The 27335-nt window shown below is 39.5% G+C and overlaps 1 protein-coding gene across 4 annotated transcripts in view; it reads right to left on the reverse strand.

The window, feature by feature from the left end:
* Positions 1 to 27335, reverse strand: part of KIF13A (kinesin family member 13A) — a 117320-nt gene that overhangs the window by 44428 nt on the left and 45557 nt on the right. For all 4 annotated transcript variants that reach the window (XM_068160837.1, XM_068160835.1, XM_068160836.1 and 1 more), the window contains exons 4-12: positions 19520 to 19580; positions 13120 to 13212; positions 12462 to 12642; positions 11059 to 11146; positions 9622 to 9756; positions 8912 to 9024; positions 3132 to 3243; positions 2566 to 2778; positions 782 to 892 (exon numbers count right to left, since the gene is read on the reverse strand). In XM_068160837.1, the coding sequence (XP_068016938.1) occupies positions 782 to 892; positions 2566 to 2778; positions 3132 to 3243; positions 8912 to 9024; positions 9622 to 9756; positions 11059 to 11146; positions 12462 to 12642; positions 13120 to 13212; positions 19520 to 19580 (1107 nt within the window). The remainder of the gene's footprint in view (positions 1 to 781; positions 893 to 2565; positions 2779 to 3131; positions 3244 to 8911; positions 9025 to 9621; positions 9757 to 11058; positions 11147 to 12461; positions 12643 to 13119; positions 13213 to 19519; positions 19581 to 27335) is intronic.

Below are 27335 nucleotides of genomic sequence, written 5' to 3' on the forward strand. Positions count from 1 at the left end.
CTACTGCCCACTGCAGGCTTGAACTCACGATCTTCCCATTAAGGGTCTTATGCGCTACCAACTGAGCCACTATCCTGGTTGTATTAATAATAATTAACAAAATGCTAAAGCATCTTTGCTTTGCTACAGCTTAAGGGCTGGGGTATTTTGTTTGTCTGGCTGGGTTTGGTTTTTACCCTGCCTTTTTAAGTTTTATTTGAACAGTGCTTGCTCCAAAGTGTGCTTATGGAACATTGAGACTAGCAAGGGAAACCATCAATACTTGTTCTCCAAGCCACAGAGGGTGGAAATAATGTAGAAGTCCACAGGAATCAAGAAGACTTACTTTGCTTATTATTGTACTTAAAAATTAGTGTATACCCAAAAACCCCAACACCCAAACCAAAAAACACTAAAACCAAAAGCAAGAAGTATTGCCCAAAATTCTGAGCCTTCTGCAATTCTTCATTTTCTTACTCACTTCAAGGTAAACACATCTAAGATTCTACTGTTGTCTTAGAAATAAACAAGCCACCCAAACACATTCTAGTATTTTATTTTAAAACCAATTATTAGCTTTTATCAGTGATATCATGACACAACTACCTTTATTCTAGTGAAATTCAGACTCAAAAAATCATCCAACAAACAAAAAAAAACCCAAAATCAGAAACAAGGAGAACAGACAAAAATAGAGGAATTTTAAGTAGCTGGTGGGAAAGACAGTACAGTCCACTAAAGCTCATTACATTCAAATGACTTGCACTATGTGAGCATCTGGCCCTTTTGTCCTCTGAAATACCTGTGCAATTTCTTCTGTTTTCCTTAGCTTTTCTTCCCAGGTGACTGTTAGCTCTTTTATAAGTTTTTCAGATTCTTCTAATTTTTCCTTCAGTTCTGGTGCCTTCATGGCCTAAAAAATAGAGAATAGCAAAAACATTCAGATACTCCTCCAACCTCAACATCTGCCTGCATAGGGAAAAGTAAACAGAGCAACAGAATATGAGATGCAACAAATCCAGAATTCAACTGTATGTCCAGGTTTTTCATGGCTGAAGAGGAAGAAACAGGCCATTTGCAAAGGAAGAGGACAGAAGCAACCTTATAATGGGTCCAGATTTGAAATAGCTGAAGACTGACATAGCTCCAGAGGCTAACAGAACCCACAAAATCTCTGGGCCTGGCCACTCAGGCTTTAATGCCTGCATCAAATTATCTGCATATTTGAAATCTTCAAGTCTCAGCTGTCTGGAACTCAAAAGTCTTTCTTCCAAAACTAGTTTCAAATACAAATGCCTTTCAATATTTAGCCTTCCACTCTACCTTGGTTTTGTAAGTGTTCCTAGAGTCCAATTAATGTTTGAGACTGAACCTGTTGATTACTTTCAAAGACACACATGCTTTGGAGCTAACCAATTTTTCATTTCACAGCAGGAAACAAAAGCAGAGGGTTTGAGTATGTCTAGTGTCAAGTAATAACTGTAACTGGAGTTATAAGTTGGCCTGTAACTCTACACAACTGTTTTAACAGAAGGTATGCAAGAAAAAAGTATTCTAAAAAAAATTTTTTTAAGCCTTGGCCACTTCCCTACTGATTGAGTTCAGCCACAGTCCACCAACATAATTAAGAGCATGCTACAATAATATTTCCTGATTTTAAATATGGGGTTAGAACAGGTCTTTACAGAAAAGTTAATGTCTCCTTTCTCTTAAAGCAGATTTTCCCATTCCAGCCCCTAAAGAACTGCTGTTCCTTAAATGAATGTGAAGTTTAAACACCACAGAAATTTACACATTGCTGTTCTTTTTCCACTAGCATTTTTCTGTCTTGCTTGAAAAGAAAGAAAGAAACAAACAAATAACAAAAAAATTCCACAGCAATAATTTCCACAGCAATACATTCCAGCAATTATAGTTTCTCCAGACACAGCATCATGGGATACTTTGGGTTAGAAGGGACTTTTAAAGGTCATCTGGTCCTAACACCTTGTAGTCAGGAGGGACATCTTTATCTAGCTTATAGTCCCAGAACGCCCTGGAATGTTTCCAGGGATGGGGCATCCACCACCTCTCCAGGCAGCCTGTGACAGTGTTTCACCACCCTCACTGTAGAATTTTACTCCTTGTACCTGGTCTAAATTTCCCTTCTTTTAGTTTAAACTCCTTATGCTGTCACAAGAGGTTCTGCTAAGAAGACTGTCTCCATCTTGCTTATAGACCCCCTTTAAGTACTGAAAGGTCACTATAAGGTCTTCTCAGAGGCCATAATAAGATATCAACTAATAAATTTCTGCTAGTAAGTCTACAGAATGAAGCTGTAATCTAGCTCTTATCTGTGCTGCCTCAGTTTCTTCAGGAACACTCTATTCTGACACAGCTCACCATCAGTGCAATGTCATCAGAAAGTTATTAAAAATAAGCAATGTTGGATTTATTTCAGAAAATAAAATTAGAGTTTTGGGTTAGGGGTTTTTTAACTGTAAGACTGCAACTCTTCCTCTCCTTGTCTTCTAAGGCTTAAAGTGAAAGTTAATCTTCTAGTCAGAGTTTAATGCTTGGTTTACCTCATGCTCTAAGTAATGTTACCTCTGCTTGTGAGAGTTGTTCTTTCAGTTTTTCAACTTCTTCACGTAGTTCCCTGATGACCCTGGCATTTGGATCTTCATTCACTACAGCATGATTAACTATCCTTTTGGCTCTGTCGGCATATCTCAGTGTAGAGAGTGTTTCTTCATAGTTGTCTGCTGCTGGACTGATTGTGGCTATCATGGCAGTTTGGCTGTTTCCTCCCAAGTTGTCCTGTAGATGGTTTGAAGGTTAAAAATTGTTCTCAGAGTATGCAATATCTTCCCAACAACACTTAAATACAAAGCTTATAGTTTAAGACACTGAAAGGTACTCTGAATATAAACTAGCCATCATGATCTATAAACATTTCCAGCCACATCTACCATCTTAAATTCCACTATGACTGAAAAAGGCCAGACAGGATTTCACATAGAATTTACACACAGTACACTTAGCCATCTGTATCTTGGAACAACTTAGAGCTATGAGATCAGAAGTGTACACACACAAAGGCATGCCACAACGACCCTACAAACTATTGAGCTGACTTCTTGTGAACAGGTTGAACGAAAAATATTCATTACCTTGAGAAGCCAAGTGAGTACAGAGTCTCTGTAAGGCACAAACTTGTTTTTTCCCTTCCCAGCTGCTTGGTCAGCAAGTGACGATATAACCAAGCCCAGCGTTGAAAGTGATCTATAAATGCAAGACAGTAGAGCAGCTTTAACTCATAGTCAAAATGTAACTTCAGTAAAACACAGAAAAGGTGATTGGATAAGGAGTTTAATTTACGCCCTGCAAAATTTCATATGCAATTGTTAAAATGTCAGAATAGCTGAAACTGGAAATGGCCACAGAAGATCAGCTAGCCCGTTGCCCTGCTCCAAACACAGCAATGTATTTATTCACATTTCATATCTGGAATAAAAAAACATGGGTATCTACAGTGTTTCATCTGGTACTAAGAACAAGTTCCAGGAAGATTAAGCTGAAATATCTGGATACTTAAAGAACATCTGAAAGTGCAAAGCAGACTGTTTCAGACCACAGAGAATCATTGCCCTTGCATCTTGGACACTGTCTCATGACACTGTTATGAGTCAGCATTGACAGCACAGAGAGAATCCCCTGTCTTTAGGATCCACTGCTCAACACTGGCTCAAAAACAGACTAAAAATGAACAATTTTCCAGCCATAAGGAGGCACCCTCAACACAAACCTAGCTACAGACCAGGAGAACTAGTCTGTCTGGTGAACCAGTAACTAATCAGCCATTACAAAACAATAGAATACTGCTCATTTGAGAGCAGAAGACTGCTGATTAGGAAGTCCCTTGAAAAATGGATTGACTTACAACTGAGGTGAAGCCTCAAGAGCTTCTTGTTGGGGGTAGAGACCCAACAATCCCCCAGTCAAAAAAATGTTGTGCGAGCATGAAACAGAAAAGCCCCCAAATTGCTTAGCATACATCCCAAACATCAGTTTAGAATCATGAGGATAATAGAGATAACTTGTTCACTTTGGTACATGCACCACTCCTACTGACAGGGGTGACTCTATCAGCAATCTGTGCAAAGCATGTGTGCATTATATTATCCAATTGTTGTACAACCCTGTGTAAATTTTAAGTGACATTGGGGCTCTTGGACTGAGTGTGTTTAACATAATGAGGTGGTTCAGGAGCCTGAGAACATTAAACAGATGCCCCAAGGGCTTTTAAAAAGACAGCGCTGAAGCACAAGAGGATATCTGGTCTGTCATACTCATGCCTAATTATCCAGCTACTCTCTATGACTCGCAAGGAAAACTTTCAGCAGTGTCACAATTAGATAGTCAAATAAATATTTAATTGTACTGCTCCACTCCATTCCTTTGAGGCTTCCTTTCAAATTAGTGGTACTATTTTTAGTGGATAGGCAGCGTTTGCACAGATTTGTAACAGGGTCTTAGTGCTGCTTGAAACTACCAGTGGTTCAAAAATAGCGTCTGGAAAACGACAAAAGTGTTGCAGAATAGTATTTCAAGGGAGATATCTGAGAACAAGTTAACAACCTCCACTGTGTGTGTCACAGGAGATGTCCCTTATTGCATATGGCACAAAGTGGTATGAAGATAGAACATAACTGAAGGCAAAACAAAAAGAAATGTAAGGAGAGGCTAGACAACCTGATCTCCCAAGAGAGAATTCCATTTTGTAAACATGTCTGCAGGATAACTTTCCCATTTACCTCTAAAAATTCACAACAAAAAGGGCAGTGTTCATTTGTGACCTAAACAAAAGGCTAACAACCTCTAAAAGCTTGTGGGGTGAGGATGGGGGAGGGAGAACTGATTCTTGTCTCCAGTCCCTGGTCTGCACAGACAAGAGATGACAGCGTGCTAAATATGCATGCTATGGTGCTGTACGCTGCTCCATAGCAACCTCCTACTGCACAACTGAAGAGCACCACCAACGCACTCTCAACGAAGTCCATCTTTCAGGAGTGTAAAGTTAAAAAGACACCTTACTTCCCTCTAATTCCTCTTCCCCTCTTTAAATGAGGGGAAATGTGAAAACCAGAACTCAAAACTGTGGGAGAGGGAAGAAAAGGACACTCAAGAAAGGGGGACGGGAAGAATAAGGATTCAAAAAGGCCTGTCATTGAAAACTATTTCACAACAGGGCTGCAACATCAACTTATGGGCATTGTATTTTAATGAACAGGAAATTATAAGCTACTCCTTATTAACACAGGATTAAAAGATATGATAATATTTTTCCTCTTAATAAATACTGGGTTTATTTTAAGACTTAGCTGTTAACATCTGCAATAAAAGCCAAACTAGAATCATTTATGTATTCTGCTTGAGATTTCATAACTCAAAGCTGTTTAAAGACTTTAAGGAAACCAGTAAAAGAAATGGCTGCCCTACATAATGATTACAGGACTCATCTGCTGCTTTCCTCTGTGCTAAGTGATGCATCAGAGATCCTTCATTACTGTGATCCTATCTCACACTACTTATATAATTAATCAACCAGAAGGTCTAAGCCTGTAGAGCACAGTAGACTGAGGCAGCTCAGAAGCAGCAGAGTGAACTTACACAGTACAAGAGCATGGGAAAGCGCCCACTGCACACTTTCCGTTCCCCTTGTCCCTGCTCCTCAGACATGACCATGCTGCCCTTGTTAATGGGTGGTGGGAAGCTCTCACACTCCACTACCAGCCTGAGTCAGCAGTGTTCAAAGGGAAATGATACTTCCTCACCACAGGGAACAACTTGGTTCCTAAATTACACTCATTCAAGCTACTTCTGTACAATTTACAACCAAAACCTTCAATGAGCAGAATCCACCTATTTATTAGTTAACTCCCAACAAGAAAAACCTCCCTAAAAGCAACTCTGAGGCAGACCTATCTCAACCCATTCCTTCACCCCCACCACCTACATTTTAAGGGCTTCTTTTCTAGGCATTCTCAAGTTAAAATGACAACAGCTGATTTTACTAAATCAGAGTTAAAATTGCAGACTGCTTACAGAAAGTATTTCCCTTAGCCATTAATTTACAGCTTGTTTAGCCTGCTTCCTCCTACTATTGTATTCTAGAAATTCTTTGACTACACCACAAAGAGTTGTTAAGCACCTGCATTTCTACGGTCGGTATGGGAACTAGTGCAACCTAGGGAGGAACAAGCACATCCAGCTTCTCTATGACATATGGCAAGCCCTCCCAAAACCTCAGTAACAAAAAGCAGACTACTCAGCACCTTCACCAAGGCAGCTCTGCATCAGCTCTGAGAAAAAGCAGAAGTAATCTTTATTACAACTTTCTGAAGATGTTTAAGATGACACAACTCTCTGTTGTCTCAGTAAGTGGGAGAGCCATCCACCACCTCCCCGCTGTGATTTGCTGTCCTGAGGTTGGGACAACAGGGTGAGTTGTAAGTCACTCATAACCCTAGCCAAATTTCACCAGAAACAAACAGCACTGACCCTGTGGAGGCTGACTGGATGTCACACAAACCAGTTTTGGTATATACAGCTGGGTGTAACTTCCCGTTTTGTAAACACACAAATAGGTACATTGTTTCTACATTCTTCTTCAAGGCAACAAAACATAGCACGTGTAGCAAATTTATTTGCCAGGTCATTTCAGCAGCTCCATGTCATGAAACATAACACATGCTAACACATTACTGAGTTTTTAATTAGGAAAAAAAAAAAAAAGAGTTGCCATAGATTAAATTTACTGGTTTAAGTATACTGGATCACTGCAGAAAGTATTGACTTTCCCTAGTAAGTAAGGTACATCACACCCAAAGCAAGATCATACTCAATGTTCTCTGAAGAACTAGTCTTATAAAACATGTTTACAACTTTTGAGGCTTCCAGTAAAAGTTAGACTTTATCAAAGCTCCAAGAACAGCAGAAGTCTAACAGGAGACACCAAGCACAGCACTACAAATTCTTTCTCCTACCAGTTCCAAACCAGATTTCAAATAGTGAATGTTTAATAAATGGTCTAAGTAATATAGATTTGTAGCATATAAGAATTTAGTTGAGAGTAAAATGCAGAGCTGTCTCCCCTTTTGTTTTTTAATATCTTTTACAGAAAAGTTTGGTGCTTGCATCTGAAGTTCTGTATTGCCAAATAGCACAGCAAAGCAACCTGCCCCTACTGCATCTGTACCACAGAAAGGTTTAACACTGAGTAAACACCCCAAGAGAAAAAAAAGAAAAGAAGGAAAAAAGTTCTTCTGTACCTATAACCACACTTTCAATAGAATAGAATAGAATAGAATAGATCAGACCAGGTTGGAAGAGAGCTTCAAGATTACATAGAATAAACCAGGTTGGAAGAGACCTTCAAGATCATCACGTCCAACCCATCAACCAATCCAACCCACCTAAACAACTAACCCATGGCACCAAGCACCCTATCAAGTCTCCTCCTGAACACCTCCAATGATGGTGACTCCACCACCTCCCCGGGCAGCCCATTCCAATGGGCAATCACTCTGTCTGTGTAAAACTTCCTCCTGACCTCCAGCCTGAACCTCCTCTGGTGCAGCCTGAGACTGTGTTCTCTTGTTCTGGTACTGGCTGCCTGGGAGAAGAGACCAACCTCTGCCTGTCTACAACCTCCCTTCAGGTAGTTGTAGAGAGCAATAAGGTCACCCCTGAGTCTCCTCCTCTCCGGGCTAAGCAGCCCCAGCTCCCTCAGCCTCTCCTCATAGGGCTTGTGTTCCAAACCCCTCACCAACTTTGTTGCCCTTCTCTGGACACACTCCAGCAAGTCAACATCCTTCCTAAACTGAGGGGCCCAGAACCGGACACAGTACTCAAGGTGCGGCCTAACCAGTGCAGTGTACAGGGGCAGAATGACCTCCCTGCTCCTGCTGGCCACAGTTTGTTAGCAGCTGTTAGAATAGCTGGCATTTGAATTCTTCTCTGAGAATTAGAAAAATACTTCTAATTCCACTTTTGTTTATACAAAATGAAATAGAGTTTCTAGTAAACCCAATCTAAATTTAATTGGTAACCTGTGAGGTAAAGGTACAACACCTGCTATTAGGCATGAGGACCATGTCAACATGGCTACCAATATAATACATTAAACACAAGGGAGATTAGAAATTAAGCTAGAAAGAGTAGAACATGTTCATACTTTAAAAAAAAGCTACCTTAAAATAATCTTAAGTATAAAAGCTGTTCAAACACACTTTGTGCTGTCATTGTTAACTTAAAATACCAAACCACTCTGTAACACTTTAAAGTTAAATTGAAAAAGCAGTACCTTTTAATGTAATAATTAAATTCTCTCTTTACCAGGAAAATTATTATATTTAAGGCAGAGGTAACTGTGTGAAATTCTTGCTTTTGGACAATATCACAGTAATTACGGTTAAAAAGTGCCTTGAAACTTGCCATTGCTTGAATACAAGTGCCCAAGGCAATGCTTAACTAACACAGCTTCATTCTGATCTGGTTTTCTTAAACTGTGAATTATACTCTTACATATTTTAATACATGTTGGAACAAAGCCATTCAACTCTGCAACTCTGCATTCTTCCTGGAGCTGATGAGACAAACACATAAGCCTGGGGACAGGGTGTATAAATGAATCACAAAAGGTATATGCTTAATTAAAGAGCTCTGCTGTCACTTTTTCCATATAAAACTCATACAGTCTTCATCTGAGTCAAGTATGAATCAGGATCCTAATGTCAACGTTAGGAAACAGAGCACAAAGCAAAAGCTGTATTGAAATGCTTCTGATGAGGTGTCCCACTTGAACTGACTTTGTGAGAAATATACCCAGAAAAGGAGGCCAGGGAACAAGAAGATAAAGCTTTGCAGCCTGTCTATGTCAACCTCTTACTTGTTTATGTTGCTGCCTTCCTTCAGACGTTCTCCTGCAGCTCCTGTTTTGGACACTCTCTCACTCCCAGCCAAATCCACCAGGCTGACCTTGCTGACCTTCTCTCCAGAATTCTGTGCAGATGGGACATGGGAAAACAACGGCTAAGAAACACAAAGTGCTAACACGTGACACTGGCAATAGCAAACACTGTGGGTTAAAGTATAAAATTCAAGGTATGACAGAAGAAGGAATTGTCAGAGGTTTTATAACCATTTACTACAAAATACATGAGTGGCTTGAAGGGTTGAAGCACTAACATGTCATGGGGTCTGAGTTTATGGGTTGGACTCGATGATCCTCGAGGTCTCTTCCAACCTTAGTTATACTGTGATACTGTAACAAACCAGAATCAGCTGTGTGGTAATATCAGTAACCTTACTGTCAGAATAGAGCATTAAAATACATCACCTTCAGCAACAGTTAGGACCTAAGACAGGTTTCATGGTGGCAATGATCTTTTAAAAGTGACCCAAATGTTTGCTTTATCTGGTGAGCTTCCTCACTTTTGCAGGGATCTCTCAGTCTTATGGTCTTGCCAATATTATTTGGATCACTGGACTTCCATGGCATTTAAAGTAGAACCACAGCAAAACAGACAGTGTGTGGAAGAGGAAGGAAGCAAAATAATTCACCACAACTTCAAAAATTAAATCAACAGAAATACATACACCAGAATGCAGGTCAAAAAGTGTCTGAGTCACTATAATATTGAATACAGCATGAGACCGGCTGCTTTCTTCGTTCATGTTGGTTGCAGCAACCGTTCGTGATTTGTTTCCCTCCGACATCAGTGACTCAATATCCTAGAGCAAAAAGAGTAAGAAGTGATGCTAGGGATAAAAGCAAGTATTGTGCTTGCTGAATAAAATCCCCATCTGGATGGAAGGGTGTGTATATGTGGGAGAAAGGGAGAAGGGAAATTAAAAGTAATGAGAAAATTCTTAACTCATTTTGAAATGCAATGGAACAGAGGACATGAAATTCCACAGAAGGACATTAAACCACATCTCTGTTTTAAAGGCTGTGCTTAAAAGCTCAACAACTACTGTCAATGCACCATTTCCTTATCTGCTGCTAAAATACGTTGGCAGTAACATTACAAATTATATTGTTTGATGCCAGAAGTCAGGCCAGCACAGATCTACTTACACAAGTGAACATTATGCATCTCTTTACTGAGCTGCACTAATACTGCCTTCATTTAATTGGCTCAAAGCGTTACCTCACTTGGAACCTGGACCTTCCCACGTAAGTAGGCATGATAAGATGACTATGCTAAGTCTGGTCTATGTGCTTGCTGAGCCTTCCAATACAGTTTCATGAAAGTTATCAAACAAAAGCTAAGCATGAACAAGTTTTTCTAGAAGCTGAAAACACACTTTCTTTATTCAAAGCAGAGAATTCACCAGAAAAGCTGCAAAAGCAATTTCCATAACTATAATATGCACAATGCTTCAGAAAAATAAAAATCACCATAAAACAAGGCAAAATGATTCACACATATTACATGAAGAATTAACTTCAATTTTTTTTTAGGACTAGTGTTTCCAAATCAGTTTCTTTATATTGCCTATGTAAGTTATACAATTGCACCACTTTAAATATTCCCATTGTAGCTTTAGTAGTTCATTGATTTCTACAAGAGTGATTCATTTGAATGCGTTTTGCTAACTCAGGTGGGCTCAGGTGCTGTCATGATTGAAATTATGAATTAGGTAAGCCACGTTGTAGCTTCTCACACAATACATCAGTATAAAATTAGTGGTTGCATTCAACAACCAAGTCAAAGGAAGATTAATATTAACATTCTTATTTTGGAAGCCTCGTATTTCCTGTGTCAAGGAAAAATTGTGTTCTTGGTGTATACTATATACACTGCATAGAGAAACTGCAAAATGAAGAGCTACTACTAGTCTATTTTTAACCAGCATTCAATGCTTACACATGAAATAAATACTCCTGAAGCATCTGAGATCTTTGTGATTGACAGAGACCATGAACACATGAACCAGAATGTCTGGATGGACACTAGTTTCTCTCTTACAAATTCCTGTGGCTTACATACATAGGTGTTATTTCTAAACTTGCCATTGGTTTAGATTTACCTCAAAGTTTGTAACAGCCAGCTGAGACAGACCATCTACATAGGGTCCCAACACTTTGTGCTCTCGAACCTTAAGGGACTGCCGACTCCTGTGGAATAAAGTAGACTTTATGCACAATCCTCTAGCGTGGACATCATTGAAAATCAAAAGTTATAGTACAAAATTGTAAGGATCTTTTATATAAAATAAATCAATTTGGGTCTTTTAATTGTAGCAGGAGGAAAAAAAAGTCTTCAAGAATGGTCTTTAAATCAAATTAACTGTAAGAACACATTAATGTAACCTGTGCTAATCTAGATACTCAAATTACTTTTAATGTATCCACCCACTCCAGTAAGTGGCTGCAACAAAACCTAAAATGAAAGAATGCAGCCAAAAAAAGGGAAACAAACAACAACAACAACAACAAAAGTATTAACCCTCCTCCAGCACTTTGTTAAAGCTTCAACTCTTGTATTTTGCCTACTTTGACATCTATCAAGAAAGTTTTAAATCTACCTTTTTAACTAGCTTGCATATTTATTTCACCTAGTGCAATTATGTTCCAGAATTAAATATAGTACATATATGTACTCAAGCTGTGCCAGGGGAAGTTTAGGCTCAAGGTGAGGAGAAAGCTCTTCACTGAGAGAGTCATTCACCACTGGAATGGGCTGCCCAGGGAGGTGGTAGAGTCACCATCCCTGGAGGTGTTCAAGAGGGGACTGGATGTGGCACTTGGTGCCATGGTTTAGTCATGGGGTCTGTGGTGACAGGTTGGACTTGATGATCTTTGAGGTCTCTTCCAACCTTGGTGATTCTGTGATTCTATGTACTACACATTTTGATTCTTAAACATAATTCTTGAACATATGTAATACATATATATATGTATTTATACCTAAAATCAGTGCTCAGCTGAAAAACCCTATCACACTACCTCGTCTAGACATCTCCAAGCCAGAGAGTCTAACCAGTATTTTTATGCAGACAATATGGAAGAGCGCCATGAGCATATTCTGAGGAGTTACCCTTCCACATTCAGAAGTTCAACATCTGAAGCACAAAAACTGAGTTGTAAAAAAGCTTCAAACTCCTCCTAATTGCCAAAAATTCTTACCTGAACATGATCTGAATCATGTGGCCAAAATACCCCACAATTTGCTTGGACATAGCCTCACATTCTGCTAGTAGTACTTCATGCAGTATTTGTTTGTATCCTAATGTTTAAACTGATCCATGCTAGTTACTGCTTCATATACAGGCTTCACAGGTTTTTTTCTGTTTTTACATGTTGGGTATCTGATCCTTTCTAAGGAAGTGGTATAAACATCCATCCTGAGAAAAACTTCCAAACTTTATTTCTATTTTTATAGTTGCAGACCAAAAAAAGGAAGGCTGAGGGGCAAAGCAATGCTACTCACCCTTTTGGGTCAAGCAGATCTCTGACTTTCTCATTGTAGATTTCCATATAGGACACTTCAACTTTAAAAGTATGAGACTCATTTTCTTCCACAGAGATTCTCTGAAATAAAGCACAACAGAGCCGTGGGATCAGACCCAGCTGCTCTGCATTGCCCATCATTGAAAAGGATTTTCCTGAACCTAAAGGGAAAAAGAAGAAAATGGTTTAGAACACAAGTCTGAGCTACTCATTTGTTCATGAAGCACATTTTTATTCCTCCAGAAGCACATATCACAACAACATGAGATGCTATTTCAGACAGCTTGTTGTTTGGACTACAAAGTACACGTAAACAAAAAGAGAAATTATCTCAAAAGTTTCTTTCAGCAAGGCCATTATTTGGGACCTCTTTGAACACACTCAAACACAAGACTGAACAAGCCCTCAGTATGAACTACTCCTTTCAGGCTTGGAAAGCGGCTCCAACAGGTAGTAACCAGGAACACGCTTATAGAGCTGCTTTAAGAAATTTACATGGTCACTGGCTGTGCTACTGCTTGACATTTAACATTATGGCACTTCAAAATACAATTTAAAAGTATTATCTAGCTTAATCTTTGTTATGGTCTTCCTCTGTGCACAAGAAGTGTCATTCCCCTCTAGCACAGGAGACTCACCTGTCTGTCCATAGGCAAAAATACAAGCATTGTATCCCTGAAAGGCCTTTTCAAGAATTCCTTCTCCAAGGCACTTGAACACCACTTCTTGACCTAGAAAATAATTAAATTTATTATTTACTATTAAATTTAATAATAAACTAATTATTTATTCTTTACTATTGAGTGCACTGGTTAACAAATACTTTCCTACACAACTGACTAACAAGTTCAAAACTCTTGCCTGAAGTGAGTGTAATCAATACCTCTGCATTCAAATACCTTGCTGATTTTCCTATAAAGGGGGCAATAATTTGAGGTGTGAATATAGGCTGAATGCTTAGAAAAATCACACAAAATTTAGACATCTAAGTGTAAATTTGGCAAATATACATACTTTAAATCACAAACTATACCCCCAAAATAATTCTGTAACTGAAAAGCAATGAAACCTATTAGCAAACTAGAATATTAGAGGTACTACTACTTCTAGCATGCTGTTTGATGTAATTGTTCTCTTGGGAACTGGTCTCAAGTTTCTCCATAAACTATTATGATTCATTTTGTGGCAAGGTGCTGCTAGAAGCAAGACCAAAACATTTCAATGACATTCAGGGAGGAAGAGCATATTAGGAGGCTGTGAGACTTCAGGGCTGTTCGAGGATACATTCTGCCAGAGGTATAGTTTTAAACACCAGCTGCAGAATTTCTTAGTCTGAATGTTGTCTCCCCATGCCAGGCTGATTTTAGATGCACTTCGGGCTTCTAGATGCTGAACACAAGAACAGGCATAGTGGTTGGGGTTTTAATAGGAAAGCCCAGAACTGGTACATCTCAAGAAGGGTCAATGGATTTGAGTTCAGATCAGGGAATTATCCCAGCTGTACGTACACACAAGAAGTAGATCTCAGGTAGAGACAGTATTTATACACCTTCCAGTGTTTGGTTTTCAACTTAAATTCACTCCCTGGTGACTTTTGGAGCAGATATGATCAGCAGCATTTCCCATTTTAGCAGGTCAGTTTCAGCAGTTGTCAGTTACAAGAAATTTTGTACAGTGACGCAATAGTGATTTCCATAGTTCTCAAAACTCAACACACTCACATTAAGAATATCTAACTATATATCAATATATTGCATGAGAATAATTATACTCCATGATCCTTAAGTAATTTGGAGCCAAAAAATTAGCACTTGTGAAAAAGCTTTTTAGATTCAATGTTCTCTGCCTACTGAAAGGCTTGGGTACCCCAATGGCAAAAACATAAACCAAAGTGAGGGTAACACAGTGTGGCAGTGCACATGTGAAGAGTGGCTATTAAATTATTAACAATTCTAAAATAAAAGCATCACATTACCTACCCAGAGTTGCATTTGAAAAATCTTAGATGGAATCTCTGAGCTAGCATGAATTATCAGAACACTTAGGTTTGGAAAATATGTAAGATAATACAAAGTCCCTGAAAACAGAAAGTCAAATACATACCCTGACATAACAGAATACAACACACATCACTTTCAGAATTAGATACTTCAAGTATTCTCCCTCATGTCTCTATGCCCCTTCCTCTTCTCTCTCTCCAAATGATCAGCAAAGCCCTGATCACCAAATCAGGTGTGACAGTGTTCCCAAGGTGTTCCTCCACATTGCAGAGGAACCCTAGGACCTGTTCTCACAATCTGCAAAACAAAGCTATTTACAAGTTCAAATATTCTCAAGTTTGCTAGAGTGGAGACAGCGGCCAGAAGAGAGGGAACAAAAGTGAGGACAGGCAGTAGGGCCACACCCTTTCAAAAAAATTCCCTCTTAAAAAGGCAGTTAACAGATCTGCTCATTTAATGACCTTTGAGATGCACTGTAATATAAATTCGTTTCAGTGTCTGTTTTTTAGATGTTGTGAACTAGAAATATAGACAACTTGTCAAGCTGAAATAGGGGTAATTGTCTTCTATCAGCAGAGACTCATTCAACCAGGTTGTGACTACAGTGTCACATGTACAGTACATGTACATGTACATGTAGAGTGACACATGGCTGCCATTCTTGAAGCCTTTCCTACACAGCAAAACCAGCTAGAACCAAGTAACAACTTCTTATGTACAACACTGAAACCCCAAATCTCATCATGGTATAATTTCTGAACATTTCCAGAACATTTCCATAAGCAAATCATGACAGCAATAAATTGTGGTTGATTCCAGATCTAATAGTTAAAATAAAATGTGGATCTGTGGAGATCAGAGTTATCAAAAGCTCTGCTAGAGAATACTATAAGACTCTCTGAAATGGGAAGAAAGATGCCTGTGGTTCAGCCTGACAAGAATCTAAAAGCACATCAGCCAGCATTTTTTAAGTACTGCAGCCTGACCAGTCACTGGAGTCTTTAAAGTCCTCATACACTAAAAGGTGTCCAGTGTTTCAAATTAGGTGCTTCAACACCTACCTTTTACCTGCCTGACCAATACAGCATTAAAACAATTCCAACTAACTAAGTTGCCGGCAAAAATGTACAGGTCAGGTATCGGCTGCATGAGAGAGAAATTAAGTCCTACATGCTATGTAGAGTCTGCTCTTACAAAAAAAAAAGGCAGGGGAACAGTCAGAAAGGAAGAAGTTTCTCCCATCTCCCATATTACAGCTCAAAAGTTAATCAGAACTGCAGACATTCATGTCTGCTCAAAAGCCACACCTTATGATCTCTCATGAGGGTAGAAGCTTGTGGTTCTTTAAGCCAGTTGCCTGGACTGTTTTGTTTTAAAAGAGCAGCTGAAAGAGCAGTAGTCAGCATACATATTTCCTTTAAAATTAGAGCTTAGCCCAAAGTCAGATGTTCAGCTTCTCAGGACAACACAGCCTGCAGAAACACAGAGCTGCGATTTCAGGCCAAAGATAATGAATGCAGCTTAGAGAGTTTAGAAAAAATCCACACATAAGTGGATACAGCATGGGGTCCTTGGAATGGAGTTGCCTAAGTGCTGTGGTACTTAGTTGTACCATCTCTTGAATCCTTGCAAACTGAAGGGTCTCTTTCCTTCCTTTAAAAATATCCACTTCATTACAGACATTACTACTGCCTATGCTTATAAAAAGAATTCTTTGTTCTCATCTCTTGAGAATTTTTCAGTGTCCACCTCTCACCAAAATGACAAGCTGTTAATTGTCTGTGAACTTTTCAAGGTAAGTAGGTGTGTCCTTACCCACGAACTGACTCTGACTCCTGACCCATTCAAGTCAAGACATAAACAATAATAAGTTATTTTGCTTACTCTCAAAACACCTCTCCCATAGCCTGTTGAGCAAAGTTCATCCCTTTTCCAGATCAAGGTAAACTCCTCCTGCCCTACAATCAAATTCCCTTCCTTTCTAATAGCTTTATTTATTTAATAGTTTGGGGGTTCTGCTTGTTTGGTGGTTGTTGGGAGTTTTTTTGGGGGGCTAGGGTTTTTTTGTTGTTTGTTCTGGTTCATTGGTTTGTTTGGTTTTGGTTTTCCAGATGTGAGGTTTGGAGTGGTTTTTCCTTGGTTGGATCAAAAACCAAAACAAAACAGAAAAAAGACTCACCAAAAAACCCCCACCCACTTTAACAAAGATTATAAACACTTAATTTTCAGTCTTAAGAGCAATTCAGAAGGCATTCTGCATCTTGCTGTCTCTAAGATGGAATAGCAAGCTACTAAGGAGCCAAACCAAAACACCACTTCTACAAAGTTCTTGTAAAGACTTCACTCCTCTTCTGTGCCTCCAACTCTCCAGTGCCTTTATGAGATACAGTCCTGCAAGGACAGCTGCAAAGATGGCCTCTAAATGTTTTTCATTTGTTATTTCTTTTATGAATATTGCTGGATCATTTTTGAATCTTAGAACTCAATTTCTACTTCACTGGAAAGAATTGCTACAAAAGCAGTTCTGCTACCAACAGCAAAAATCCCTCCAAATACAAGTTGAGAAAGAAAATTAGTACATTCAGAAGAAGACTCGTGTTCAGCCAAAGAAGTTGAAGGCATCTCACAGCAGAAGTTTAGTGTAAGAAAAAGTGACAGCTAATCCCAGTTCAGGATCAGCTCTATTCCCCCACAGCCTGAGTGAGAACTGTTACAAATCACCCATGTGATTAAGTTTATGGAAACAATAATTAGTCTTGCCCTTGTGCAAACAGTATTAATAGGGCCCAGTAGTGAACTAGATCAATCAGAAAGTGAAAAGTAAAACCACCCCATAATCATGTGTGACAGCTTTAAGGGTTCTGTGACAAACATGCTTTTCCAGGAGAGCAGAGACTTTGGGTCTGTTTACATTAAAATGCAAACAAAATGAAACAGTTACCCACCTAAACACAGAATTCAGATATACCTTGTCTGTGGGCTTTCTGATAGCCCACATGTCAGTCAACCAAATCTTTAATATGGCATGATAGACAATAGAATTCAACATAATGCAAGGTGAACACGTTTTGGCTTTGCACAACAAGCAATGACTGATAGGGTAGCCTAGCACTTAAGATCTCTTGTTAAACTGTCACATCTCCCACTCCATCTCTGTGACACAGATAAAAGGTTTTTTTCAAGTATATTTGTCTCCTGTCTTTTTCTATTTCAAGAATATTACTTAAGCTTGAAGCTCCTATGTTACTTGGCTTTCAAGATTTATAAATGTTTCATTTGAGTTGTGCAACTGATCACTGCTCTTGCCAATGAAGTTAAACTTAAGAGTCCACACAGAGTTACTTGGAGCAGGAAGTATTTAATGCATCTGTCCAGCTTCCAAATCAGCACCCCTTCTGTAGTCCATGGTCCAACCAAGAAATCAGTGTGCTCAACACTCAGGCTGTCAAGTGACTTGTCTGGACTCTAAGCTTGATAAGTCTGTAACAACCTCTGGCCTGATCTCTGGACATAGACGACATCTATTTGCAAGGCTCATCTGCATACAGATAATAAAAGTTCAGTTCTCAGAGATTAATTCAGTGGCAGCTTCTGAAATAGGCTAGAGAAACCTTATTTAAAAAATTTAAACCAGATAGATCTAGAATCCCACTGAACTCACTTGGAGATGGGAGACAGGGACAGAAACAAGTTTAACTGTTTGTCTGGTCTACCTCTTCCCTACAAGCAGATCAGCACCACGGTGCACCCAACAGGTGCAGCTCACACCGGCATGCTGCAGGAGACATGTGGGCCCAAAATCTGGGTGGTATCATCACCTCCTTCCTTTAAAAATGAACCAGAGGGGTACAGACACAAAAGGAGGTGCTAAGTGCCCAAATGGCTCTACCAACCCAAACATCTATGAATACTGTGCTGTGCAGCTGACTGGTGCAAACACAGTCACTGAAAGATGAATCAACCAAGAATTATTTTTGCTCACAAAATCTCTTTGCTTAGGCAAGTAAGAACCAGAGTGGATGCTATGGTCATGAGCAACTCCTAAAATTTGGGATTTCATACCAGCAGCCACAGCAGCCAATGTAGCATACTTGTGTTAAAACATATAATTTCATTTATTAGACCACTGGTCCCAAACTTTGAGCTAATTAACTCTGTCAATCACCAAGATCTCTTACGGGCTACAAAATTTCCTAATATGAATATCTAAGCTAAATGCTTACTTCCATCCCCTACCCCCTTCCATGGACCAGTCTTGAAATACCAGTGTTCAGAGATGTCTCTATCAAACAAGTCCTCTTATGAGGTATGAATATGCTAATACACAAATCCAGTTATGAGAAAACTAACTACAGGAATTACAACCTTGTCAGGATTATCCAGCTTTTGGGAGGAAGAAGTCACAAAGCTGATCACTAAGAAACATAAGGGATGTGAATGCTCAGACTATTAATTACTTGAAAGACCTGAAATAACCACACTGGGAACACATTTTATTCCTTTCATGCCCAGGAACACAGAGCACTGAAAACACACACATTTACCTTCACCATGAGTCAGAAGTAGTTTCTTGGCAGAAATTGAAATCAATCCCAAAAAAGACTCTTCCAGGGGGTAACAAAAAGAACACTACAATTTAGAGGTAAAACCATCCTCCTGAATAGTGTACTGGGCACCTTAAAGCTTGCATGCCTTCTAAACTGAGGCACTAGCACTCTGATCATATGCAACTGCTTGGAAAAGCAGTTGGTTGGAAAAGGTTGGAAAAGACAGAATCACAGAACACATCTGGTTGGAACAGACCTCAAAGATCATTCAGTCTAACCCTCGACCCAGCACTAAAGGGTCAACACTAAACCATGTCCCTAAACACCAGGACAGATCATCTAATGACTCAATCCTTGTAAAAATGAGAAACTTGTTTCTGTGAGGAAGTCACTTGAGCATCACAGTACAAAATGCAAAAAAACTTCACAAAAGCCCAAGCCCTCATGTCCTAAAATTATTTACACTGTCAAATGAATGAAAAAGAGTTTACCTGCATACTTTGTGGTGTTTGATTCATCCATGGACCAAAAGCAGTGATCAAAGGCAAATACCTGTAGAAGCACATAAAAAAAGACAAATCAGGAACTCAGGATCCCAGACACTTCACTTAAAGCTGTGCAAATCCCTGTCTGTTTAACAGCAGTTAGGCTCTACTGTTCTTATGGATCCTAAATCAGAACTTGCAAAAAGGCTTCATCAGTTGGAATACTTTGGGGAAATCTTGAGAGTCACAGAAGTGCAATAGTTCTTTTCTACCTGTGTTGTACACAATGCAAAATACTGCTTACTGCATCCCTTAATAAAGTCTTTGAAACACAGCCAACATCTAACAATCAGCTCCACTTTTCTCCAGGCACTAATGCTGACACATTTCTGTCAACAGTAACAAAATGACACTGAAAGGACTCAATATACAGAGCACAAGATGATGACTATTTAAAAGACAAGATGCACACAACTTTTAGCATGGGCTGAACTTCTAAGCCTTAATGAGCAAATAAATAGTATCAGATCACCTGTCTAAATCAAGAGTACAGTGTTGGATCTCGACAGGTGGCTCAAAAACTATAACCAGAAAAATGTAGCTCCATTAGGCAAGCTATCAGAGCCCACTCTAATGCAAAGACTGAGGATCACTTCAGTCAAGAGTTCCAGCTGGGTAGAAATCAAATGAGATTCAATATTGTGCTCAGTGGGCTTGTGGACCTTGAACAGCATCCTGTCAAAGCACTTAACATCCTGCTACAGACATTTAACACTGTTGTTTTGGCAGCTTTATGTTGCCACAAGCCCACTTGAAACTGCAGTGTGTTTTCCCCATTTTACCATGGTAAACTGTGCCTGAGTTAATAAGAAAGAATTTTTTTTCCCCCTCTTATCTTTTGGGATGAGAGGGTGGGGGAAAAAAAAAAGAAGAGGGGGGGAAAGTCTTCTTTATTAAAACTTTGTCTGGTCTGAGTTTTCCTTTGCCTGATTTTTCATAGAACCATTGAAGTTGGAAGACACCTTTAAGATTGAGTACAACCATAACCCAACTCTGTCTTGAAGCACCATATCTACATGCTTCTTGAACACCTCCAGGGGTGGCAACTCTACCACCTCCCTGGGCAGCCCATTCCAATGCCCAATCTAAACCTGCCCTGGCACAACTCAAGCCCATTTCTGCTCATCCTATCACTTGTTACTCAGGAGAAGAGACCAACACCAACCTCACTACAATCTCCTTTCAACAGCTGATCTCCTTAGTCTCCCAAAATGTCTCTTGCTATATTTCAGCAGGATAAAAGCACGTAGCATGGTAACCTCACCTCTTTCCCTTTCCCTCACCTTAATACAAAACACATCAAAAGGCTTGATACTGAGACAATGCTTAGTCCACAACAGCAAAATGAGGTCTGCAATTCCCTTCTGATGTGAAAACAAAAAATACCCCATAATAATAATCTACTGGGGAGGTCAGAGTCATTTACTGCAGCACAGGCAAACACCACTTCATGAGTCAGGGCATTCCCTGGTGTGACTGAATCAAAAATGTAGTTTTGTGACTGACCTGCAGGCAAAAATCATCACTTACTTCACTTTATCTTCTGACCTCCACCTAAGCAGGGGTATTTTAAATTACCTCTGTGCATTTGTTCATTGTGCTTCAAATCTAAGCATAAAGAACTCTCTGTCATCAACTTTTACAGTCCCAGAACTCCTGTTTCTCTTCTCACATTTCACTTCTACAGCAATTTTCCTCAAGGGACTCGGTAACAATGCTCTAATATCTCAACAGTTAAACAGCAAGCAGTTCCAATTACAAAAAAACCCAAGAACCCAAAACAAAACCAACCCAATTGTAGAGATCCAAATCTACCAGATGCCCATTCTTCCACCTTGAAATCGTTATCTGCAGCGGCTCACACAGCCCAGTTACAAAGGTTACCCAGCTACACGTGCTCATATGTAATGACTTAAATCTCAATACAGCAGTACTGTAGACCGATTTTATCTGTTGTCCTGCACTTTTCCCCTTGGGTAACACTGAGAATCACAACAGGATTGTTCAATAACTCCTAGTCTCAACACTGATCTTGTGAAGAGACTTTAAAAATTAAAATTGTGCTTGTAGTAAAGTATTTCCTGTAAACAAAAAAGCAGGTTTTATTTGGATTTTATTTATCAAAGCTAAAACTTGGTCAGACTGATTTTTTTTAGAGTTAAAAAAAATGATTATGCAATAGGAAGGGACCTCAAAATAAAACAGATACAAATACAGTATTTTAGTATGTTTTCATACTAAAAAGTCAGGGCACAGACAGTCTATTTATAAAATCTGTTCTGGAAAAGCACCAAATCCTTCTAACAGAACTAACAAGATTACCAAAAAAACAAAAGCAAAACCCAAAAACTTGTCAGGCAAAGAAGTGGAAACTGCTGGGGCATGCACTATCTGTGAAACACAGAGCAGCTACAGTAAAATTCCCTTCTCCATGAAAACAGGCAGGCAAAAGATTCCAAATACAAGAATTAACAGAGTAAGAAATAAGGCATAAAAGAGCAAGAAACTTGGTCCCAATCAGCGTGGCTGTTCCACACAACCATAACAAAGGCATTTCATGGGAAATTCCTGGTGGAAATTTCTCTGAAGAGTGACCCTCTTGATCATCTTCCCAGTACAAAGATGATTCACTATCTCATATTTTCCTGACATCCAGTGATGGAAATGCAGGACACATGCAGTCCCAAGAAAAGTGCTGAAGCATACCTGTGCTGGGTTACACCCATCCTGGGCAGGGGGAGGGTTGTGATCCCTGTCTGTCTTGAAGTGGGGAGCCCAAAACTGGCTGCAATATTCCAGGTGAGATCTCACTAGGGCAGAGCAGATGGGGAGGAGAAACTCCCTTGATTTGCTGGACACACTCTTCTTAATGCACTCCAGGATACCATTTGCCTTCCTGGCCACAAGGGCACATTGCTGTACCATGGATAACCTGTACTGGTGCAGTTTATTATTTCTTCCCAGATACAGGACTCTGTACTTATCCTCTTCAGTGATTTGACTTTTCAGCTCAGTCTCTTACAAGTAACAGCACTTTCTGCAGTTGGCAGCATGTTTTCACAATGTCCGCTTCTAGCAGTGACAACACTCCATGCTTACAGTTAGTACAATGGATTGGTGTGCTGACCAGGTAACTTCTAAATCTTGTGCACCACACTGGAGGTGCAGAGTAAAAGGCTGAACTCACAGGGAGAAGCTGACAGAACAGGTGATCCTAAATTGACCAACAAGGGATTGCATTCCATGTATGTCATGTTCAGTATAAAGCTGAAGAATCATGAGGGTCAAGCCTCTTCTTCAATGGCCAATGTCTGAGGAGGACACTATCAGTTTGATTATGACTCATGAGTATCTGAGTTCAGTGCCGAAACCAGCTCCTGAATTCGGTTCCTGTCTGCTGCTGACTCCAGTTGGGGACATCCCCAATGCCTGCCCACATCATGGTGATAATGAAGCAACTGCCACCAAGTGGCACATTGGTTTGTGTATATTTGTCTATATTTCATTTTATTATTATTGTTTTCATTAGAGCTGGTTTGGTTTTCTCTTCCAATCCATGAGTCTCTCTTCCTTATTCCCTTTCCTCTCCCTTTTGGGAAGGGAGAGCAGTTAACAGCATCTGTCACTCATTTAGTGGGGAGCCAAGCCCTAACCCTTGATATTCATCTAAAGTTCTCCCTTCCTTCTCCAATGTTCACTGACAATTCTTCCTTGGAAGCAAAAATGGTGGGTGTTACTTATTCTTAAGACAGGAGTGGGCAGAATAACCATTATGTGTTTCTTAGGTTTTTTCCTTCCCATTCCTGTGAAGAAGGCATTAAACTCCCTGTTATTACAACTACCAAAGTTATCAGAAGATTTGTTGATGCCAAGATCTTGGATTCAATGGCCAGTACTCAAGCTAGCAACTACTAGGCCCTCCTGTAAATGCCCTTTCAGCTTTCTGAAGAAAGAAAGAATCTTTACCAACTTATATCCAAACTGTATCAATGGACTACATCAAAACTATTATTGAAAAATATTTGAACAGAGAGAGACCTGTGAGACACAAAGAGAACTTTTTAAACCTCAAGCACCCTCTGTGTATGAGTTTGTAACTACATATTGTAAAAATCTATTTAAGTATTTTAACATTAAAACAAACAAAAAAAAGACAATTTGGGGTTTTTGCTTTACACTCAAGGTTTACAATTGCTACCTCTAACTCCACTGAGATTTCTCAAATGTTAAGTTGCTCTTCTAAGCATTTTGAGTAAGTCTCTGTGACTATACAGACAAGTATTTCTGCTTTCCTACTGCTCTGATGTCAGTTCCATAGCCACTCTTCTAGGCAGCTTAACATTTTCAGAAGCTAAACAAAATGGGAAAACCACAGAAGACAGTAGGTATACTTTGAGTGCCTGCACAGGTTAACATTCGACCACAAGTAGTGAATAGAATAGAATAGACCAGACCAGACCAGGTTGGAATAGACCTTCAAGATCATTGTGTCCAACCTATCATACAACACCACCTAATCAACTAAACCATGCAACCAAACACCCTATCAAGTCTCCTCCTGAACACCTCCACTGATGGTGACTCCACCACCTCCTCGGGCAGCCAATTCCAATGGGCTCTTTGTGTAGAACTTCCTCCTGACCTCCAGCCTAAACCATGTTCACATAGGTGTTGTCCAGTTCTCACAATGGGACTGAAAATTATTCTGGGCCTTTAAATTAACAAGCCAGCCTTAAAATTTTCTTATTTTTTGCAAGATTCTATACTTCATGCTAGTTTGCTAGACAAAAGGAAGCTGCCAAGAACCTGCCATTCTAAGGCAGTAGCTTCTAAACAAAAAATGCTGAGTAGAGCTAGGGAATCAACACAATGGGTTTTTTTCCAGCTATTACTCCAGTGTCTGACACTGCACAGCACTTTCAGTCTGAGTGGCATGAACAGTTGTAAAAAACCTTGGACTTCACATGTTAGACATCTAGAAATAGTCAAGTAACAGACAGAGCTAAAAGTAACGGAGTATGACTCACTAGGGCAGATCTTGAACAAGTAAAAATCCACAGTAAAAAGTACGTGAGCTTGAATATGTACTCATATATTCATTGTAAGAATGTTAACTCGCAAACATGTAAATAAGGGAAGTCATGAGAAATAATGAGCCAGGAAGTGCTAGATCCTGGTACTACTGTATCCAGAGTCACGGTTAAGTGTGTGCATCACCCTAGGGAACAGATTCAGGCCATTTCTAGATTATTGAGAATGATATTCTGAGTGTTAATAACTAGTAGAAATTAAACAAAAGATGTGCTCTGGCAACCACAAAATGTAAGTAAAGAGAATATATGGGTCTCTGATTCAGATTTCTTCTGCAGCAGTTTACAACTTTGGTGGTTATTTTGCCAAGGAGGCTGACAGAGGTTAAAGCTTCCACAGCAAAATTAATCCAGGTGATGCAGGTCCAACACATCCATCACATTAGTGAAAAATATCTGGACTTCTGTCTGAAGTCTGGCTTAAAATGAGGCTGCAGATTTTAAACCAGAATAGCTATTGTGCCTGACTGGGACACAGCAGTACCTTCTCACAGAATCAGAGGAGACAGCCAAAGGGTAATCCCACTTTAAATAGCTAAAACCACTATTCTACAGAACTTGATTTTTATTAAAGCACCTAATCAATGCCATGAAGAATTAATAACTTTAAGGGTTTACACTTGCAAGGATTCTTATGTGAAGTACTTACAGGTAATGAATACCATATCCACTATTAACTGCTCGCTGGATTAAGCCAAATGCCATAATTAGTTTAGAAAGGAATCTGATTTCACATTCATTATTAGTAGTTTTGAAGCCTAATCCTTGGTATAGGCTACACAGAGTCCGGGGCCTCCAGCACTGTATTACCCAAACTGAACATAATCCCTAACATACTGTCTACATAGCTATAAAATATGTCCAGCAAACACTTAATAGCCACTTCCATCTGACTGGGATGGTCTGTTAATCATATTGTGGTTTTTACAAGAAAAAAGTTATGCTGGACAGGTGCAGATATTGCTCACACGGTTCTCAATGAAGCATTCTGATACATTGGCTGACTCACAGGGCTACCTGGTTGCTGAAAAGGACAGTAAAGGGAGAACTGAGGAAGAAAAGTTCTCCTTCACCATGCAGCTGATACTACATCCCTGTTACAAGTGGTGATGAAGATAAGTGAAAGAGGTATATTAGGAAATGTCAAAGCCTCTACCAGTAACCTCCATGTAAATGGAAACCATTAAAGAACTGAAAAAAAAGTTGGTCACCATAGGACAAAGACAAGACCTAACACAAGCCTAAAGCACAGAAATCTGAAGGTGGCTTAGGGCACAGCTCAGAAATCTCAGATCAGCCACTTTGTCACAAAATTGCCCTAAAAGGCCCAGATTAGTAATAAACAGGATGGTTGTAGAAACAGCAAAACGCCTTGCATAACTTTGACCACAGCTAGTGAGCTACCAAGTTGACCTGGGACTGTAATTCATCCATGGCTGATGATAAAGTAGTTCATTAATGCAAAAATAAAGAAACTTCTAATATTTATGAAATTTTATGTTAAAAAATAAATAAATCCCAATTTGAAGATCAACTACCTGCAGCACCCCAACACTTGTGTACATCAAGACAACATCAAGACACTTCCAAACCTTATCTCACATCTTTACAAGTCACAAAGCCTTTTTCCACCGATGGTAAGAACCTTCTTCAGCCTCAAACTGATAAATATTTCACACAACATCTTCAGTTTTGGCATCATAGCTTAAGGATGGGAATGACCATCTAACTACACCCAACAAACACATGGTACATGTGAACAAGAGTGTAGCTGTTAAGTTTTTTGTCAAAGAAATGCCAGATGAAGCTTTTACATGCCTGTGATGGAACATGAACAATGGACTGCACAAAATGAAGGCTTCTGCAAAAACATTTCATGAAATTACAACAGAAAGAAGTTTTGCCCTGTAATAATTTTTTTATAATGATCAAACACTTTTTAGTAGATACAATAACTGGGACTGACAGAAGTACTTTGTTAAATGGTTTTCACACAATTGAGAACCTAACAACTAGGTCTATCATTTTAAGAAATTCAGTTATTTGGGGTAAGGGTGTGTGGAGGTATTTGGGTATAAATCAGCACACACAGCATTTTAAACTGCTCTATCTGTGTCATTTATTTTAGAATATAATAGAGTAGAATAGAGTAGAGTAGAATAGAGTAGCATAAACCAGGTTGGAAGAGACCTTCAAGATCATTGTGTCCAACCCATCATCCAACACCACCTAATCAGCTAAACCATGGCACCAAGCACCAGCAAGTCTCCTCCTAAACACCTCCAATGATAGCAACTCCACCACCTCCCCAGGCAGCCCATTCCAATGGACAATCACTCTATGAAGAATTTCTTCCTAACATCCAGTCTAAACCTCCCCTGGCACAGCTTGAGACTGTGTCCTCTTATTCTGGTGCTGGTTGCCTGGGAGAAGAGACCAGCCCCTGCCTCATTAAAATCATCATTTATCCTGGACCCAGCTTAAACAAGTCACATGCCTTGTCTGCAAGTCAGTTGGATTAAAATTAATTCTTCCGGAACTGTGAACTCTTTAACTTGAAAGTATGAGGAATAGGTCTTTTTTTTAGCCTATTTTCCTTTATCAAAGCCATATTGATTGTGTACTATGGCAACATGCTCAACATTTGCAAGCAGGTGGAATGAGAAAGACAA

The sequence above is a fragment of the Melanerpes formicivorus genome, unplaced genomic scaffold, assembly GCF_026170545.1.
Source record: "Melanerpes formicivorus ecotype bairdi unplaced genomic scaffold, bMelFor1.0.p_v2 SCAF_53, whole genome shotgun sequence".
Lineage (NCBI taxonomy): Eukaryota > Metazoa > Chordata > Aves > Piciformes > Picidae > Melanerpes > Melanerpes formicivorus.